The sequence below is a fragment of the Sebastes fasciatus genome, chromosome 19 (genome assembly GCF_043250625.1).
Source record: "Sebastes fasciatus isolate fSebFas1 chromosome 19, fSebFas1.pri, whole genome shotgun sequence".
Classification (NCBI taxonomy): Eukaryota; Metazoa; Chordata; class Actinopteri; order Perciformes; family Sebastidae; genus Sebastes; species Sebastes fasciatus.
In genome coordinates, this window is record NC_133813.1 from 16,912,759 (window position 1) to 16,934,639 (window position 21,881).

At 40.0% G+C, this 21,881-nt stretch overlaps 1 protein-coding gene across 1 annotated transcript; it reads right to left on the reverse strand.

The window, feature by feature from the left end:
* Window positions 1-2,754: 2,754 nt before the first annotated feature.
* slc26a1 (solute carrier family 26 member 1) lies at window positions 2,755-16,447 on the reverse strand. The gene is given in 9 exon segments (XM_074618841.1): window positions 2,755-5,777; window positions 5,910-6,197; window positions 6,428-6,611; window positions 7,355-7,586; window positions 7,774-8,020; window positions 8,174-8,380; window positions 8,530-8,972; window positions 8,975-8,998; window positions 16,390-16,447. Coding segments are annotated over 9 exon segments (2,244 nt in total). The 5' UTR covers window positions 16,433-16,447; the 3' UTR covers window positions 2,755-5,201.
* Between the last annotated feature and the right edge of the window lie 5,434 nt (window positions 16,448-21,881).

Below are 21,881 nucleotides of genomic sequence, written 5' to 3' on the forward strand. Positions count from 1 at the left end.
TTGTTGGTCAGTCTTTTTTTTCAATAGTTTAGAATTACTTTTAATTGATTTTAATGTCTTTACCCTAATTAAAAAATAATCCCATTATCATTGTAGAAGAAGCATAATGTACTTATTTCTGCTGTTCACATTATTGAACAATAGAGGGCAGCATTGGTACAAAAGTTGCCCGTTTAAAAGCAAGAGTTCACAGAAAATGTGGACGCACATTTTCTGATATTTCACACTAACTCGCACATTCTGTTCACCTGTTTCTCTACATGCAAGAAAAAACATGTTTGTTGACCAATTTAACCATCCATTGTCTTCTACGGAGGTGAATCTTCTCTGTGGGTTTCACATTTGAGTGCTTTCTGTTGAGCCAGCGTCAAGTGATTCACTTCAGTTAGCAAACCGAAAATGACATGCTTACTCAGCAGGTCATAGGTCAAATCACATGCTCACAGTGTCTGTCTCAGAAGCCTGAAATATACCGTAAATCCTGTCCATCCTCTGTCTATACTGTGCACAAAGACTGTCTCAGTTGCTTCAGATTTATTTAAAATCAAACAGTAATTGTGTGATGTAATTCCTGCCTGATGGCAATGCTGTCACCTAGAATGACCTAGAATTTTTTTCCCCAGTGGCTTTGTTAGTATGATAGTTATGTTAGAAAATGACATATCATCACTAAATCACCTCATGCAGTAATGAATATTTGTGCGAATGGTGTCTGACACAGTAATGATGGAATATCATCCTGATAATACAGTTCTCTTTCAATACAGAGAAAAAACTAAACTTTTTTTTTTGGTTTATTAAAGGAATAGTTTGCCATTATGATAAATAATCTTATCAATGTTCTTGCTGAAGGCGTTAGATGAAAAGATTGATATATCACTCTCATGTGAGGGACACGGTATCAATCTGCTCTTCTAACTTTACACCAGAAAGCGGATAAGCGTCTTTCCCCAAAAAGCTATTTCTTTAAGGATGCTGTCTCTTTAAATCAATACTATTATTGTTGATAGGTTTAGTGATACCTATGGTAAAGAAAGTTAAACTTATTTTAAACTTCAGGTTTACAGTTTACGCTTGTGGTATGAAACTTTATGAGCATGGTGATGTTTAAATTTGGTTTCAGTTCCAGATAGATGTCTACACAGTTTAAGTAAAATGAATTCAAATGACTTGCAATTGTGTAAACTACACCTCCGTTTCAGACTGTTTCTTTCGGTTTTGCTACAGTAGTGAAATGACTATCTAGTTGTGACAAGTGCATGACTTAAAATTAATGACTTATTTAATAATTGACAATCTTGGTGCAGACAAACAGCTGACTCTTAGTATGTGTATAGTTAATAAGTGAAATATATACCTGAATGTGTAACTATGCTATAGATAATTACATGGACTACATGTAAACGTGTGTCTGTTTTTCTGTTTTCGAGAGGCAGACAGTCACATGAAATGCTGTGGTAGTGCCGTCATTCAGAATGACTTTGACCACCACGAGACAAACTGTAAGTGTTGGAAAGTATGATAACTGTGTTGGCAAATGATAGCCACGAGTATATTACCTCATGGACTAATGGATAGTTGTGTGGAGTCTGACACAGCAGCATAGTGGTACCTGTTAAAGCTGCTCAGGTTGTCAACACTAATCATCATTTTGGTCAACTTTCATTTGGAGGACTTTTAAAGATGTAGTTGACTCGAAAATTAGTGGTAATATCTTTTACACTTTAATATATAATTATAACCTTAGCTCTTTTTATGAAACAAGCTTCAGCTCCAGTGACAAAAAGTGCCAACATCACATTTACTTTTTGGTGTTTCTCTTCATATTTATCATCGTTAGGCTGTCCACTGTATTAATAATGCCATTAAAAAACTGTTTACATTGATGGTTTTAGATTATCCATAATAACTACAATATTATTTCCGGAGAGACAGATTGTTGCTGAGTTTTCAAATGTTATTTGAAAGTAATACATTAAAGTTGTGGGCCATACAACCAAAACAATGAGCTGAAAGACGCTGAAACACTCCATAGAGCAGAAAGGAACAGCAGAATCGGGTCATAAGTTTATGTTGCTTCCTCACTATGAAGGATCCCCTTTCACATTTACATCTGTTCTCATACACCGTTCATAGCTATACCTACGAAAAGTAATGCACTGTAATTCGTGTATATCCCACAAAATCAATTATGTATTCCACGTAATCGTGAACCATGAAGTATAAAGAGCGACAAACGCTGCATAGGGAGGAGGTCGAGGTGGATGGGTGGGTCAAAAAACACAGCACTTTCGCTCAGGAGACAAGTGAGTGTATCCCGTGTGAAACCAGAAGTCAGCGTTGATTTATTTGTCACGTTACTGCCATACTTTAAGTTACATCACTTCTGGAGTTATTTTAACCCAAACCACAATCTTTTCCTAAACCTATCCAAGTTGTTTCCTGTGAAGACGGAAGTTTATTCTGAAAAGACTGTATGCATGTAACCAGCAGAAATTGACACGTGCGTCACGTGTTGTTGAACATTCGTAAAACATAAGAAAAATGAGGAATAACTTTTCGTAAGATAGACAAACCAGTGTGAATGAGGATACATGTAGTCATTTGATCAAATGCCGATATGAAAATATTGATTAGTGCAGCTTTAATATTCCTTCCTTTGGTTAAATAAGTAACACTTGTCATTAATAGACTCTCCCTTGATATGATAAACGTCTGTTACTAATAGAAATAATGTCAGACACAAGCTCTTCACTAGAAACTTGTCAGTTTAATTCAAGTATTGAACATTAAGGCAGTGTTTGTACTGTATATGGGTGTTGAATGTCAACACTGTCAAAAAAGTCAAACAGACTTCCCCTATAACATGTGATGTAATCATCACAATTCAAGTTAAATTAATACATGGAAAAAAGTGTATGAAAATACAAAATGATCTTCTCAATTTACAAACACGAATGTCTACATTTTATTACAATGGCAGTTCATCAACACTTTATGATAAAGTAGTAAAAGTAGAAATACATCCTTTTTTAAGCATTACATACATAAGTTAGGCTACTTTCAAGACATTGTTATTCTTTTAATCAAAGTTTTGCACTTGGCAGCAACAGGATGAAAGACATAAGGAAAACAGTGATTTAACAAAGAGACTGCTCTTATTTTGCAAGTCACAAAACATTTGATTTAACACACCAGTGGCAGTGAAGCATTTTGATAAAACATATGGTATCACCTGCTGCCAACAGTTAAAATATAACTTTCAAAAGCACCAAATGATGACCTACTTTCATCCAGCACCTGAGAAGAGATTGCAGATGTGTGTAAATCCTTTATTTTCATGGGAACAGATCAAGAACAGATATAGCTGTCATTGTTGGGTGACAGAGGTGACAGGGCAAGAGTACAAGTATGTTGTAATAAACCCAGGTTTGAAGGAATTATGCTCTCTCTGTGTGAGACTGAGGCTGAAAAAGCACTCAATCCTTTTGATTCAAGTAAAGCCTCTGTTCCCGTCACGAACGAGTGCTTCTTCTTTAAGTCAGGAAGAGTTTAACTGGCCTTTTAGAAACGATTTTGAGGTACACTGTAATAGTTGGCACCTCAGGAAATACCGTTGATAGTGGCTGAATTTTTATGTCTGACCTCTGGACTCCTGGATTAGAGCCATTATGGACTTTGGCCAAAGGCTTAAAGTGATATAAAAAGTTAAAACTGCTTTTATTGCAAGCGTCTCGAGATGACTTCTGTTATGATTTGACGCTATATAAAAATAAATTGAATTGAATTGAATGTTGCTTTTGATAGAGTGACACAAATGTGTTATGTGACAGACCCAGATATTAATCAGCAACTTAAAAGGAACTATCCTGGAAGTTATTCTTTCACTACGTCAGGCCTTGTACCTTTTACATTTATCTAACAGCGGCGGGTTATTTTGTGATATTTCTCTCTGTGTCCCCTCCCCTGTATTGAAAAGAAAAATACATCCGAAAATCTGAACTTTGTTCACACTGTACTTTGTTCTTTTTTTTGTACTGGGGATGTTTAGGAGGGAGCGTCTCCAAACTAAGATAGCAAAACGGTCCATCCACCATATTATTTTAATGCCAGAATAACTGATTAAAATACCAGTGTATTTGTAAAAAAAACTATTTAATGATATAATTTCGGAATCAGATATTAAGGGCTACTTATGCAGCACAAGCTCGGTGGAGCAATGTATGGAGGAAGAAGACGCTTCTGTTTCCATAAAGGAGTGGCCTGAGAGGGACCTTGGAAGGCCCCGTGTGCAATAGATCAGCAAGGTCGCACAGAAGTTTGTGAAATAGCCACGAAATTTAATATATTGATTTGTGTACACAGACGCGAATTTCACATTTATTTCGTGGTCAGCACGAAATCAATTCATATGTAATCCACGTAATTGTGAAATGGGAAGTATAAAGAGCGGCGAACGTCGCGTAGGGAGGAGGCCGGGGTGGATGGGTGGATCAAAAAACGCAGGACTTTCACCCAGGAGATCGATGTTTGTGTCCCATCTGAAACCACAAGTCAAAGTTGATTTATTCGCCACGTAACCTTCGTACTTAAGTTACGGCCCTTCCAGAGTTATTTTAACCCAAATCGCGATCATTTTCTAAAGCTAACTAAGTAGTTCTTGTCACAGAACTTCTGTGATTAAGTTACGGCACTTCCGGTGTGATTTTAAGCCAAGTAATTTGTTGCCTAAACCTAACCAAGTCCATCTATTCCTAATCCTAAATAAGTAGTTTTATTTTGAAAAGACTGGAGCAGAAATTGACACGTGTTGTCATGCTGAGCCTTAAGAAAAAAGAGGGAAATTCATGTCTCTGTGCATGAATCAAATAGATTAAATTGTGTGACTAATTCACAAACTGCTGTGAGACTGTGTTTAAAGGATCCTGGTTGTTGTAGGAGTTTTTCCTTTTGAGCAATAGGAAATATTTTTCTTCAATCATAGGGCACCAGTTTAAAACATAATTGCACCTTTTTACTACATAGATGACCTAGTTTTATTTCCAGCAGTGAAATTGCATTGTATATCTTGAAAAGAATGCTCAGTGGGCAGATCAAGTACCTCCATGTTTTCTTGGACAAAGCTTCCTCGAAGCTATCTAATGCAGTATTGTTATAGGTGGCAAGATGGCATACCTAAATTCCCTCTCCTTCTATCCGCGCTACACCACAGAGTCTTCTGACCTGCTTTCTGCAGATGCACTCTTTGCATGAAGAACTGCTGTGTGAACTGCATGAAACAGCACGCTGCTCATGTCTTTGTCATTTTCCCCAAAGAATTGCCCCTTCTGCAGGGTATCGATGACGGATGTGTTACAGTTGGCAAGGAGCACACTCACTCCTATCTCTTTATATTCCTTGACCAGCCCTTTAAATGTGGCCATGCCTGTCGAGTCTATGAATGGGATGGCAGAGCAGTCTAAAACTATCGCGTGGAAATCCAGTTCTCTTTGGACGAGTCCTATGCAGACCTCTCCGTTGTTTTTATCCCCGTTTGCCTTGGCCTGCTTCGAGGACATCTCTTTGGCCTTCTTCTCTGCCTTTCTCCTCTTAGTCAGCTCCAAGAAAGGTTCAACTCCGACAGCTTTGTAGAGGGATCTGAGGAATGAGTCCTTGTTCGCGTAGTACAGAGGAGCCTGGAAACGAAAGACCTGAACCCGAGGTGGTGGCATGAGGTTCTTGTACTCGTCGACGTCTTCGTAAAGATCGGTGTCATTGGCCCGGCCCAGAAGAGAGACCTAACGTCAGACATGAGATTAGATAAAATTACGAGATTACGGAAGGCCAATATTTGTCATTTAACATGCTGGAATTATTGTCATTTGTATCAGCCTTCAAAAACCATTATCAGCATCAAGTCCGTTACTCACCTTAGGGTTCTGGGTCTTATAGATGACGCAGATCATGGCAAAAACGATTCCGACCAGGAGGCCCAGTTCCACACTGATCAGAGCCGTGGCTGACATGGTGACCAGCCAAACAATGCCGTCGTTCCGGCTGGCACGCCACTTAGCCGGGATATCCTTGAACTTCCTCAGCGCCCCACGAAGACTTACGATGATGATACAGGCAAGAACACACTTCTGGAGTGAGTAGAAGAAAGGCGCGAAGAAGAGGAGAACGAGAAGGACGACCAGGGCGCTGATCAGACTGGATACCTGATGGAGGAGCAAGGAAATGGAGAGAAGCAGAGACAGAGGAAGAAAGAGAGAGATTTTACAGTGAGGGTCTTCCAGAGAGTTAACATGAACAGATACAATACTGTACATTTGAATCTACACATGGCCTCAGGACAGACTTCAGTCATGTTCCTGGAAACCATTTCATCGCAAGAATTTGCCATCAACTCCAAGAAATGTCAAACCATTTTCAAAAGTATGAAATTCACCTGTGTCTGGCAGCCTGTTGAGTCCTTCACCATGGTTTTTGCCAATGCTGCACTGGTGGTGAAACAGTGGAAGAAGGAGGGGATGATGTTACAAAAGCTGATGGCCAGCATCTCCTGGTTGGGACGAACCGTATAGCCGTTTTTCTTAGCAAACATCTCAGACAGCGACACTGTGAAGGCAAAACTACAAGATAAAATGAAAGTTTGTTTACCAATTGAGGCTGTGAATTAATCTTTCCACAAAAGAGCATGAAGGCCCTTTTAGACCTGATGTAAACATGCATTTAGGGCATCCAACAAAAATGTAAATAAAATTGCATGTTTTTTTCCCTTACGCAATTACTATAGGGAAAGATAGTTTTATGTTTTGCATCGTTAAATCGTATTAATTAACCCGTTATGCCCTAGCCCCATCCCTTGGAAAAAACACCTAAAATAACATACCCTAAATGAATCAGGAATAGCTCCTCAAACATAAGGCTTATATGCATATATCTGGTCTCCTTTGAAAGGTAAGAAGCTAAGGAATATGAATCTACCGTATGTTAATTAAACTCTAATACAATTCCTGAGAAAATGGAGAAGCAATAATGGAAAAAATATATATTTTTAACCTTGCCTAGTATAAAATCTCAAGACTCAATTGTTGTTTTATGGGGACATCTCTTTAATCTGTTTCAAGACGTATTAAAGAGCTAATTGACGAGTGGTTACCATCATTCAAATGAGCCACTTTATGTTTTTCAGAATGCAAATAGAGGAGGAAATGCCATAGTTGTGTGTATTTTGGAGAGAAGGTTCAATCAGATAATGAGGTCATGTCCCCCTGGCAACACAATAATCCAGCTAAATTGCATCTGTAACAACCCAGATAAGAGACACATGTCCATGCTAAGCAAACATGTTGTTAAATGTGTTGCACATTACCTAATGACAGCAAGAGGAATGGCATCCAGTGCCAACCGTGGCATCAGACTAAAGCTGGGCACCTGGGGAGGAATGAACCCTGTGGGGATGTGACCAGAAACACTGGAGCCATAATGGCTGTTCAGCTCCCCAAAATGGCTGGCCAGCGTAGCTCCTGCTACTACTACCAGCTCAGTCGGCAGAGGGATCTTTAGACGATCTTTGTAGCGCTCCTGGATCTCCTTTCCTGCCACTATAATACAAAATTCATAGTGTTATTCGATATTAAAGAAAATCAAGAATGTATATGGGCAGTGCTTGGATGTCTCGTCCCATGTCATTCTGGGAAGTGTAGTATATCATTAATTAGAAGCACCTGAAGAAGTTTATAACAGTGACTGAGAATCTGATTGGGACTATGTAAAAATAGAAGTCTTTACCTAATACAGAGATACAGATGGCGCTAGTGATGAGGTCACACATGTTGGTCTTATGAATGTTGGCGAAGATGTTGATCCAGGTGACGACAACTATGCCATAGCCCTGGTGACGGGGGATCTTTAGACCCAACAGGTACTTGGCCTGCACGGTGAGGATGGTGAAAGAGGCTCCCGTGGCAAAACCATCAAGCATGGGAGCCGAAAGGTATACAGAGACGAAGCCGAGCCGAAACACGGCCATCATGAGCTGGTGAGGAGATCGGGAGGTAAAGCAGGAGAGGAAGAGGAACGAGAAGGGAGAGACAGAGAGTGGATGTGAATGACAACGTGAGTCACTTATCAAATTAAATATCTCAAAATGTACATGATGGATGGCAAAAATTCAACCTGCATCCTTTACCTGATAGACACCAACCAGGAATGTAAGAGCAACAGCAATGCTGATGGAGTAACAATCCTCCCCACACTGCAGACCCATTAGCTCCACACTGTGAAGGTTACCAGCTGTGAGGTTAGTGCCCAGAGTGCCATTAAACACATCAGGGCCAGACGCTGTGGAGTCCTCATTGAGGTCAAAACCTGCCAGTAACATCTCCTTATCCACCACCTGCAGGCAAGAAGAAATCTTAATAAATAAATTGATTAAAACCTAAGAAATAAAACTGTAAAAAAATTACAATCCCCAGTGGCATTCAGTAATCAATTATCTTAATTGACCTCTTCCCTGATCATTGCTTGCAACCTGTGATCCATTACCTGTCCAACCATGAGGCTCATGAGGCTGAAAATCCCCACAGAGACATGTCTGGACGTCCCCATGAGGAAGTAGATGATGTTGCCGTAAAATGAGGTGTATAAACCGTAGATGGGCTGTACTCCTGCCAGCAGGCAGTAGGCGATGGCCTGCGGCACCAAGATGATACCAATGATCAGCCCGGACATCGCATCGCCCCAGACGTACTCTCGGAGCTTGTATTTAGGCAGCCAGCGCACAACGGGGAAGAACCCGGTCAGGGTGGATCGGACTCTGGGCACGGAGCAGGACACGCCCTGCTTCAGCTTGGATTTGAGGACTGAAACCGTGGGCTGTCGATGGCGGGCCCGGCGTTCCAGGAGAGGTGGCGGCGTGACCTTGGTGACCTCCTCCATGGTCTTAGGGAGGAAGAGGAGGCAGCAAGGTGAGAGGAAGAGGGAGGGGAGGTGGATAATGTGGTCAGCTGTGCTCCTGGGAGATCATCATCAAGGAAACATGAGGGAGGGAGAGAGGAAATGGAAACAGTGAATATCAGTGGAGATTACTTCATTTACACATTTACTTTACTTTATAGGAACAGTGCTATTTTTTGTTTTTTTGGGTTGGTACATCATTCTTTAAACTTCTCGATCAACCCTTTGTGTGAATGTTCAGTCAGGATTACGAATTCTCAGTGTTTTATAGTGAGTGACTTTTTTTTAATTTCCAAAACAACCCAATGTACAAATCAATCAGTTTACCCAGACAGCAGTTCTGTTAAACTTCAATGAATAGTTATGCAATAGTACAGACTGTACAGTATCATTCGTGATAAGGGTGATGGGCTCTCCATTTCCCAGTGCACAGGTTAGTAAGTGACTCAAGATGTGCTGTTGTGAGACGGTCATAGGACAAAGTGAACTGTAGTCATCTTGCTGTAAATATACAATGTTTTATTAACATGTAGTGTTGGGGTATATTGTCCACTTTAGTCCACATTTATGCAAGTCCTTCACTGACATCTTTAACTATTCGCTACACTGATATCAGTGCAACACTCCTTTTGGGTCATCTATCTCGTGCTGTTGTGTTGTGGTCTGAAATGTAGGTTGAAGTTGAGTGAGAGGACAGGGTTATTATAAAAGTATGTCAGAGCGATGGGAGGAGGAAAAGGAAATGGACTGCAAGAAACCCCGTGAAATCAATCTTGGTGCTGCTTATGGAAAATAGAAAAAATCTCTAGAAATGGAAAAGGATGCTAACTTGTGACATTTTTAGCCACGTTAGCGGCGTGGCTCTATGGCAATGCCGTGAAATTTTGTTCAGACATGCATTGTCTCTATACAGCCAGGTCCCTCGAAAAGGCGTGTGAATGACCCGATAATAAAAAGGCTAAAGTGTGTAATGAGAACGCCGTTCTTGCTTTAGGCGTGTCATTTACACGCCATGTAGTCTGTACTGACTCACTGCAATGTAATGACGTAGAATAAAAGGGGGGAAAGAGCGCATGGGTCCAACAAACATTAAACTCTAAATCAGGAGACCGGTGTTCGAGACAGGTGTTTTGTTTTGTAAGTTATGTTAGTGACGTTTGTCACGTGTTTTGTAGTAACGTTTTGTCACGTGTTTTCCGTAGTGATGTTACGTTGTTTTCATACGTATTTACTTAGGTTATGCACTTATTTAAAGCCCAACCATGACGTTTTTCCTAAACCTAACTACCAGTAAGTGTTTTTTTTGCCTAAACCTAAGTCAGTGGTTTTGTTGCCCCCTGCTGGTATTGCACATGGCAAAACATGACACTGACACGCTATTCTCCGGTGGACAGGCAGGCCTATTACACGCTATGGCGTGATATCCGGTTGCTCAATAGGATGAATCCACACTGACTTGGGTGATCCCATGACTTCATCTAGTGTCACTGTGAGGTTGATATTTTGGTCATAGCTCTGCTCTGCTACTACTTACAACTAGCTACTTACAATCTTAGCATACTGTAGGTTACAACATCCGTTGACATACAATCTCAAGTGTTTAATTAGAAAAACGTTTTTCTTCTGTGAATTAAACATTAAGGCAGTAATGCATCCTACAGTTGTAACAGGGTTTCAGCATTAGCCTACATGATGGTCTAAATTCTGTTTCAGTGTGTTTCCATAGAAAATTATACTGTGAAACCAGTCAATTGGTTTTAAAAACCCTATAACTGAAACCACCTATTTAACTTACACTAAAAATAAAATGAAAGCCAATGTTCAACACATTCATGACACTCATGAATGAAGCTAGTGATCGACGAGTTGCTGAGGGCCTTTCTCTCACAACGTTGGCTGTTTTCAGTAGCAGCTGCATCTCAGCAGAGATTACCGTGTCACAGAAACCATAAAGCTCTCTAAATGATTTGTTATCAGCCTCTACTATCACAACGCTGGTATGTGCTGTGATTTAGACTTCCTGGGGCAGCACTGGCAACTCTCTCGGACTGATATGATGGGGGGATAAAGAATAGACTAATGATTTTTTTAATATATACTTACATCAGATTTGTTGTTTTACAGTTGTTTTGATCAGATTTAAGTTTCCTCATGCTTTTCTTCTACTTTGTTGATCTTTCTAGGCAGTTTTAGTTTTTTTCAGTTTGCACTTTGTTCACTTTGCCTGGAAATTACCCTCTAAACTAACCGATACAGAGGACAGTCTGTGCTCTTATGGGTCTTATAAATCCAACCTGACATTTTTAACAGATAAAAGACACAGGAGATAAATAATGAGCCTGCAGCTTTGAGGTACAACGCATAAAGTAAAAGAACACAAGTACTGCCTCACATTTGCGTTCAACACTCCTGCCAACAGATAAAAAAATGTCCACCTAAACAAGGTTTTCTTTCAAGTAGAGAAACAGACACCTGATTAACTGCTGAACATGACGGGAGTCACACCGAGGACCTTTTGGAACCAAACAATAAAATTTACTTCAGCGTCAACCCTGAACAGCGCGGTAAACATCTGATCCAAGCTGTTTCTGTAAACCGCATCTAATCAATATTCTCTGCCTTTAATCATGTGATATAATAGCGCCCCACCACTGCTTGGAAATTACCTGAAAGCTTCCCTCCTTTGCCTTTCCTGAATAGTTGAAATGTTTTCTATCCAGTCATGTTTCAAGTCTAAAGGGACAAAGATAACGACACACTGACTTCACAGCTGAAACAGTTCTCTGTAACAGAAAGCACAGTGTATTTTTTTCACAAACATCAAGTCATATAAGGTCTTCAATATCAACTTTTTTTTTAATCTACTACAATAGACAACAACTAAAATAAAATGAATGATTATTTATTATAGGCATGTGCAGATATTACATATATTAAAGTATGATTATTTTGTAGTAAAGATAACCTAATTTTATGATCATGATTATTAAAGTCGTCAGTCTGACCCTGAGTTGCTGAGACCTCAAAAACAGTGCCGACAACTTAAGCGAGGACTATTGTCCTTATCGACTTTCAACGGTAAAACAGTTGAAAGTGTTTTACAGTTGAAAGTGTAAAGATAAAACATGACGTAACTGTGACAGCTGATAGTTTGACCACTTGATAATCGGAAAAAAGTCTATTAAATTTGCACAAGAATCAACAAGAGCCCAATACAAAAGGTGGGAATATTGACTTCCGTTGATTTATATAGAAGAGGTGCTTTTGAAAAAGATGCAAATCATTGTTCAAGCCTTCATGTTTAACTGAATTTGCAGAGTCAAGAGGCAAGTTTCAATTGAGTGCTCCAGGGATGACGTATTTTTGTAGGCAACCAGGAAGTTAGCATCGCCCTGGGTTCCCTCGACAAAAAGCCAATGGGATTTTTCCATTGGGTTTTGGATTATAGCAGAAAAGAAGCTCTGTGGCAAAACACATGCGTTTATGATACTTACACATTTTGTTCAGCGAGATAATCTTCAGAAATGAACACCACTTTTATGAATTTTGAAGTCTAAATGCAATAGCCAGAAGTAAAAAGCTAACCGTAGGCTATAAACTAACTACACAGTCACATGAGCGTGAGTATACACAACGAGGCATCTGACTAATAACCCATCCAAAAAACCCATTGACTTCCACATGAGGGAACCAAAAGTGCTAAAATGCTAACTCATTTCCAGGTTTTAGGACTCTTTCCTGTAGCTCCTCTATTGATTTGACATTAAAGAAAATCATATGGGAAACATTGATTACTACTAAAATATCCTTCTCAAGTGCTTGAATTTAAGAAACTAGATATAACTCATGTTGAAAATGACTCAAGTCAAAATACAAAACTTGTTCCTGTGAAGGCCACCCTGATGAACAGTTACTTAGTTACATCTCCAATTCATTACTGCTCTCCAAAATGGACTGGAGATCTTTTCTTTATCAGAAAACTCTGTCAGACTGAAACCATATGAAACAGTAATGGTAAATCCTCCTGATTTAAGAGCAGAAGTATATATACCCAATTATTACTAGTCCAAAAGTAGTTGATAGAATACTTTAATGATTGTATGCTCAAACTAGCACATGAAAGAATGTTAATGGCGCTGCAGGTTTAATATTATCTAAATTACCTATGAAACAATGTATGTATGCCATAGACATCTTTACACCTGCAGATCACCAGAACTGTGCTCACTAGGGCCGTCCTGAATACAATTTATTTTGGTTTCGAAGCTTCAATGAGAAATATTTGAAGGTATTCGAAGCTTCGCAGCACGGTGCGCCGCTACAGGCTGACAAGTTCTTCTGTCTGTCGGTCTCCATCTCCCCCGTTTCAGTGCCGCTGCTGCACTACTGTACACACCTCTACACATAACAAACAGCCATATTTGTCTGAGAATAACTAATAATAATTCATGTTGAATATGAATAATGAATAATGTTGTGGGATTATTCCTTATATTTAGGATTCATACATTATTACATACTTATGTATAAAAAAACAAAAAACTGAAGCATTCGAATACTGATTTGGAGGCCGATTACCATGGCAACGATCTTCAAAGTATTTGGGTCAGCCCTAGTGCAACTTTATCTACTCTCCAACTCCAGTCATATTATAATAATAATCTTCAGATGCTTTCGTTTAGGAATAAAAAACAACTATGAAAGCATCAGTGGTCATTTCAATAATGTGTGAAAACACACTCACCTGCAGAGTCACTGCCACAAGGTCAAACAGGACCACGAGTCTCGTATTGAAATTAAGTCTGTGTTGACTGCCTTAACTTCTTCTCATTCTCTCTCTCTCTCTCTGTGTCTCTGATGCCATCCGACCAGTCAGACAGCAGTAGATGTGAGTGTGCACTCTGCTGGATGAATAGTGAGATAAGAGCAGCCCTTTGCTCACCGACACTCAGTTCCCTATTGGCTTGGTCGCCAAGAGTGGGTGGGGCTAGACAACATTCGCACCAACTGAGAAAACAATTTGTGTGTGTGTGTGTGTGTGTGTGTGTGTGTAGAGGAGGACACTCTGGGCAAGAGGTTAAATCCAGTCAATTTTTTACTGGATCACAGCGCTCAGGAGGTCCGGGCCTGAAATGAGCACAGGCTCGTATGTCAGCGTGTCATACTGTTTACAGACAGGCACAGAGCAAACAGAAGATAAATGTGTGTAACAATTGCGCCTGAGGTGCAACAAGCAAAGAGGTGCCCCTGTTATCTGTGTGAACTGCACCAGATACAACCTATATCATGTGTCTCGTAGCAAATATGCTCAGATTAGGCATCAGTGGAAAAGTGGAACTGACGATGACGTGTACCTGCCAGGTTGAATCAAAACCAACACACTGTAATGTCATGATCTTGATCTACCTTTTGTGCATATTTTATTGTTTCCTATTTATCCTATGCATTAGCCATGCAACTATGAAAATCTGACCTGATTTGTAGGTCAGATTTAATCAAATTTATCAATACAATCACATGTATCATTTAAAAAGTGGTTTGATATTCTCACTAAATGCTTTATAGTCAACCAACCAGAGCTTAACACACTGCTCCTTTTGTCATTCAGCTAAATATTGCTACTCTGAAAACACACTTAATTGCACTTTGAGATTGAAAAAAGGTGGATAGCGTTCTTCTGAATAAACACAATGTTGGACATTGCACACTTGGATTAAAAAAGGTAACATCGGAGTTACTCGAAAATGTTCCATATTGTAATCGGCCCATACGCACCAAAAGGCACATGAATGATGCGATAATGCACAAGGCATTTAGCGTGCAATAAGAACGCCTTTCTAGCGTTTGTCCTGTCATTTGTACGCCCTGCAGTCTATATTGACTGCAATTTAAACGCATCTGTGTGCTACGTTCAGAGCTAGTGACGTAGAATAAAAAGTGAGAAAGACTGTTTATGGCGGGTGGGAGCTTTAGGTGTATGGGTCCAACAAACACAGGACTTTCAACCATGTTAGTGACGTGGTTTTAGTGACGTTGGTGACATTTTTTTCATACTTATGTTACGTTGTTTCTGTACATATTTTACTTAGTTTACGTACTTATTTTTAAGCCCAACTACAACGTTTTTCCTAAACCTAACTAGGTGGTTTTGTTGCCTCAACCTAACTGCATTCAAACGACGCGCAAAAAGCCTATAAAATGTGCTCCGATGTCAAGCGGAATGTCCGTGTAATGTCATGATATTTATACGCCTTCCTGTGAGATCGGGTTGAATAATATTACTTCCAACCATTTTGCAGAGTGATTTGATTTTTTTGTTTGTTGTCTTTTCCAGGTTTCTGTTTATTTCATTATATATGGAAAATCTCCTGGTATAGACTTGCTTGAGAAAGGTGAACATGTTGTCTGTACATGTAGTGGTCAAAGGTCTGTTATTTGCAAGTTCAGATTGGTGTCAAAAGCACAACAGCACAACAGTGACAAAAAAGGGGAAAGGCATGATGTTCTCTGTGGATTACCTGCTTCAAGAAAAGCTTCTGCAAGTTGGTTAATATAGGAAAACAATGTTTTCATGGTGGAAAACAACTTCAGAAATCCAAAGTACTACAGCATTTAGCAGTAATACAAATCCTGCATGATTTGGAGTGAATGTGTATGGACAATGGTGCAGTCTGTCTGGCACTCTCAGTACAAAGTCTGAAGCTGTTGGACATCAGCCTCTGCGTTTAGGTCTTGTTGGGGGCGTGTTGGTTTGGAGGTGTTTAGTACATGTACGAATGAATCTTTAACATCAAATCTTCAAGCTGAACTGAGCAGTGGAGCTCCTCTCATTGGTGACAGCAATGCTTACTTCCTAGTTAAAAGCTTACTGAAACACTATGAATGGAGGGTACAACATGTATCATTTAGGGGATAAATGCTGGCAATGTAATGTTTATCACTAATAGGAAACAAGACTCTGAGATTAAGACTGAGCTTCTGATTTTCTTTAAAATCAGGGATAAAAAGTCACTGTTTGAAACAAAAGTGGGTCTGTTTGTGTGTATGTGTGTGTGTGTGTGTGTGTGCAAGTGTGTGGGTGTGTCCCTGTGTGGATTATATGCTGGACTGAATGGCATCATTGTCGGTATGAAGACGTAGCAGTTTACGTCTTATAATACAGTCAGTCACAGTTAAGATTGGAATATCACTTCTGACGGACAAAAGGAAGACAAAAGCAAACAATCGGAACATGTCAGGAGTTTCCGCCTGTCTTGTCACCTTTGTTGACCCCTCACTGTGAAGCAAAAAACCTCTCAGTCCAAGAGGATTACTGCACTGCCCCTTTAAATCCACCGGCAGCAGCATCATCTGTCTGCTCCACCATCTACAAGCTTCCTCAGCCGTCCAGCATGATTTTTTAGACACCGTTTTCTTTTCAAATGAGTCAAATGTGGAGTGAGGACTCACCCAAAGCGGACCAGAGGAGCAAACAGGAGGCAACATCAGCCATACCTCCCTGACTGGTGCCTCTGCATTCACCATCAGTCTGTTTTCGTCTATACAGCCGTCCACCCTGCTGCTCACTCACTGACTTCCTGCTTCCTTCTGCAAAGCATGATGGGAGCAGCAACCCCCCCGTGTCGTTCCTGTCCGCGGATTGGAGCCGAGCAGAGGGAGAGGGGGAGAGGGGGAGAGGGGGAGAGGGGAGACGAGATGGAGGGAGGGAGGAGGGACTGGATGATGGTTACCATGGTGACTAAACTCCTGCTGATGTGTGTGTGCATGTGTCTATTCAGATTCCTGTTGCCTTAGTTGATGATTTCTTTAAAGTCATTTTAAGCACTGATAATTACTACTGTGCATTTCTATGTTTATGCATCATATAGAGCTCCATTATCATCCAAAAACTATTAAAGCACATCAATGAGCACCATTGTTACACTGTCACATGTTTTTTTCCATAAAAATAAACATAGGCCTTGTAGTTATTTTGAGTCAATCCCACAAACACCGTCCTGCTGCCAGAAATACTCAAAAGTAATGAAGTATTATTAGTATATATCCCACGAAATCAATTCGTATGTAATCCACGTAATCGTGAACAAGGAAGTTCGTCCGTATAAGTTACGCCACATAAGTAGCCAAAACCAAACCAAGTTGTTTCCTGTGAAGACAGAAGTTTATTTTGAAAAGACTGTAGTGGATATTAACACGTGTGTCACATGTTGTTGGACATTTGTAGTAAAACTCACAAAAAAGGAGGATTCAGTTTTTCATATGATGTCATACAAACCGTGGAACTTGTGTATAAATCTACCAAATAAAAATAGTCCCTAATAAATGCACTGTCTCCTCCTGTTTGAGTAACGTTTGCCAAAAACTACAATGCCCGGGTGTTTCGGGAAATGATTTCGCCTATTTTAAAAATCAAACTTTAAATTCCTGACTCGCTTTTAAGATTTGTGTCTTGAGGAGGCTGAGAGCCACAGATTTTCAGATTTCAGATGGAGTTGGTTAATTCTAATTACAAAACTGTCTTTCAGCAACTTTCTTCTCACCCATGTCTTATTTTTTGTTATTCTATAAACGAAGAGGTTACAACAGATCCTGCCTGTCGGTAGTTTCCCTCAAAACTACAGTAACAGCATTTTTTACAATAATGCTACTTGTATATATTTGGTATTTGGATATGTACTTAAAGCTGCTCTAACCACTATTTTGATATTAACATAAGAGCTGTCACTCTTAGTGACAAACCAACAGTATCACTCCACACAGCATTTTCCCTCAGGTATATGAAGTGTTTTATTGTCTTTCAGCTCATTGTTTTGGTTTTCTGGCACCACTGTTTTGGTTTACTCTCGTTTGGCATGCGTCTTTTAGTGACGTTTGGGACGTGTTTTCTATATTCATTTAACGTTGTTACCGTATGTATTTTACTTTGTTTACGTACTTATTTTATTTTTTGTTGCATAAACCAAATTGCGGCTGTTACCGTAGTTTAGTTGTGTGGGGTACAGATGACACGCGATGCGTCCTCATGACACGCGGAATGTCATTGTAATTTTGTGCTATTTATACGCCTTCCTGTGAGACTGAGTTGGTATGTAGCAGGTTGAGCTATTAAAGAAAAACAACCTGTGAAAATCTGAAAGAATTTGTCGGACCTTCTCCAAACACAGATAGGACCTTTGAAACCCAAAGGAACTTCCTGATAACTCCGTGACATGCCACCATTTAACCTCTCTTCTCTCCTCCCCCAACGTTTGTCAAGGGTTACAAGGTTCCTACCGCAGACACTGAGCCCAAGAGTTTATTCATTCTACGTATAATTAACCCCTCAGGGACGTAAATGTTTAAGGAAGATTAGCTATAACACAAGAAAAGTCACGCACACAAAAGGCCTGCTGTCAAGTCGTTGCTTACTTTAATCACCTCTAAGAAAGATGTGTTTTAATTGTTTGAGTAAAGTTAGGTATAAAAAAGGCGTCCTGTTGACTCAGCGGAACAAATCATTGAAGTGAAATTTTTCTCACCCTGAAACCCATAGGTTCTTTAAAAATGCACTCGTCACCTTTCTCAGAACATTTGGTGCCTTGAACCAAGTTTGAGATTACTGATGAGTGTGCAGTTAGTTTTTTTTACAGTTTACTCCTGTGCAGTGTTCCAGGAAGATGAACAGTAGTGCAGTCATTGCACAACATAATTCATGATGATTTAGAATAATATTTTTAGTTAAAATGTTACCAGCAGCATGAAAAAATAACATTAACATAACATAACACATTTTTGCTGATCAACCAGTTAAATATGAACTTGTAACCCAACCTGTTCTTGAATGTTTGTGTAAAGCACTTTGAATTACCCTCTTGCTGAAATGTGCTATACAGATAAAGCTGCCTTGCTTTGCCTTGCCTAAAGTATACTGTAAATCCTGTAGCATGCATTTAACAAATCTTTTTAACAGCGTATCAGCAATGAACGGTCAGTTTCAATAAAGGGTGTAAGAAAAGAAAATGTCAGAAACTCTTTCTTTCTTCCTTTCTTTCCATTTTAGCGAGCAGCTGCAGAGGTTCCTCTTCCTACTCAGTTGGCTTGATTGCTCATTGATTGCACCTCTGCCAGGTATATTCAAGTGACCTGAAACCAGGGCTCTGTAAGTCCAGATGAACGTCTGAGGACTGACCTGTTTGCCATTGATAATAGGTGCACTGAAAATGCACTTTTATTGCACTATGCAATGAAACTGCAAGAGCTGAAGACTGTTTGCCATCTATTGTTTTTTAAGTGGATAACCTTTTAAGTTTTTAACAGTAAAATGATTCAGTGTGGAAAAAACCCAGAGGATAAAATCAGCAATATAACCTGAACTTTTGGTTTTGTTCTAGCAGAATGCTTGGCACAATTGTAACACTATACGTAAAACATAGTTGTTTAATACGCCTTTTTTCACAGAGGACATTTTGTCTTGTCATAGTAGGAAAAGCACAAGTGTTACTAATAACATTAACGATGGCTCTGCTCTATTCAAGTGTCCCAGTAAGCCACACCAGTGTGACAGTGAGCCAGCATGCACAATACCAGGACCACAGGTTTCAACCTGTGGAGGTGTTCAACAGCAAAAGACCATTTTCTTTGCTAGTATTGTAGCTACATCTAGTGGTAGAGAGGAGGTAGGATGTTAGAGCTGACATTACAGCAACTGCTGCTGCCTTCTTTATCTCTGCAGTTTGACAAGTGAACACACACACACACACACACACACACACACACACACACACACACACAATGTCAGTGCTGTGTGCTAATTACATTATTCATACATACTTCACACAGGATGGTTACAGTGTTGCAAGCGGTGTGTGGTTCAGTGCTCATTCCATATGGCTTATTATGCTGGCTTGGTTGTTCCTTACTGCCTACCTGGTGTTATTTATTAAATCAATGGGAACAACCACACGTTTGGTGCTCTCATAGCATATATTTCTTAAATTTTAAAATCAACTCAAAAGATATTTTTCACTGGACCTCTGTAGGAGTGACGAACACCAGGCAGACAGCCTATAGCTCAGATAAAATACATATATCTACTAGTACACAATTTTCTATTTTTTTTTTTTGCTCTTTAGCAGCGGTTGGGAAGTTAACCAGATGTCGGCTACATTTGCCAAACCAACCATTTTAGTCTTCATCCTTGAAGTCTTTTCTCGTTTAAAATCGGAAAAACAAAAAAAACAAAAAAACATTGTTTGGAAACACTTGTTGAAGTTTGTTTTCAAGTGTGGAATGGGCTCATGGGACAAGATTTTGGCATCAGAAGCATTCTAATTTCCATTTGTAGTCCGAATAGTATTGACCAATCACGTTCGAGCAGGCTTTGGCTGAATGCAGGTAAATAGTCCGTGTGGAGAGCAAAATAGGCGGAACATGTTGGCCGAAATGCAATCTAGGAACCCACGGCTATCGTCTGACGATGCTTTTTATTGGTATAAAATTAGCTTGTAAACTGGCTACTTCAGTTAGTTCATCTGTTAGTACACGTCATCTCTCAACTCCAACTCCAGTCTTGCATTTCAACTTGGCAATCAGACTGTGAACAATGAGCAGCGCACAGAAAAGGAAGTCACATCTGTTGGCTACACCAGAACCTCAGAAAAATAGCCCCATGCCCCCCCAGAGGCTTATCTGTTGTCAGACCGATAGCTGATGGGTTCTGAGATTGACTGTCAAGTACCAGTGGATGTTTTTGGCCTTCTGGCCTCATACGGCTGTAATGAGTCAATCATGGCTTGGTGCACCACAATGGGGTGAAAAAGACACCACACTAGAAAATTCGGACTAGTGACAAAAGGGTCATATTTATGCTTTATTGAATGTGTTTTCAAACAGTATTTTGGGGTTTTACAATAAGGACTAACTGGTTGGTTTGGCAAATGTATGTCTTCCCGTCTCCGATAAAGAGCAGCTCACAGCCACTTCCCATGAACTATGGGAACCATCGTGGACCTGGCTAGGCTCAGGGTTACTGCTTTGATGTAGAGGCTGACCTCTTACCGCCACATGGAAGGAACTAAGTGTTAAATCCCCTGGAAGATTTTTAAATCCCATCGCTTTTTAAATCCTAGAGCAAATTGTTTTTCCAATGGACATATCTGTTAGAAAAGCAGATTAGGCTGGATTCACACAGGAAAAAAAACTAACACGGCTAATTTCTAGCGGCCCATAGAAGGATAAAATACTGGATCTGGGGTTAAAAATAATTTTGTGTTCCTGTTTTAACTTCCGAATAATCTTCGAGCCAAGATGCTTTTGGAAAACCCAGGTCCAGGCAGGTCTGGCACTGTTGTGCTACGAGACAAAGCCTTGAGATCTTCATGCTTTCGAGAGTATGTAAGCCCAGAGAGATTGTGTTGGAGTCAGTGAGTTTTGAGAGGGCTCACAGAATAATGAATTCCTCCTCTGGATTTTCTCTGATTGGTTAATGGCCAGTAGACTCGGGGGTCAGCACCAATCAACCCAGCAAATCAGCTCGAAGATTGTTTTCAGCGGCGGAGGGGATGATTGGGGATAATCGTGTTTGCTGTCACCAAATAGGCTTCCTGACGAGGGGCTTTGTGTGTAATTGCCGCCTGCCACCGCCAACAGTAATAAAGGCTTGTTAAAAATGGGTCTGAGGCCCACGCGGAATAATATTAATCTGTGCTTGATGCTCATGTTGTCCTTCTGAAGACAGAGCTCAAGTTATGATGCGTAAATCACCAACAGAAGGTGGGCAGAGACTAAAATAGTAATCCACCTGCCTAAAATAGTGTGAAATTTATTTGCTTAAAATTGACGAGATGTGAGTATTCACCATATTTGACCGGTGCTGGGCAGTGGTTCTCAAAATAGAGATTGGGCCCCTGCAGGTGGTCGATACATAAGTACGAAAGGACTCTACAAAAGAATTTTAAGTAATA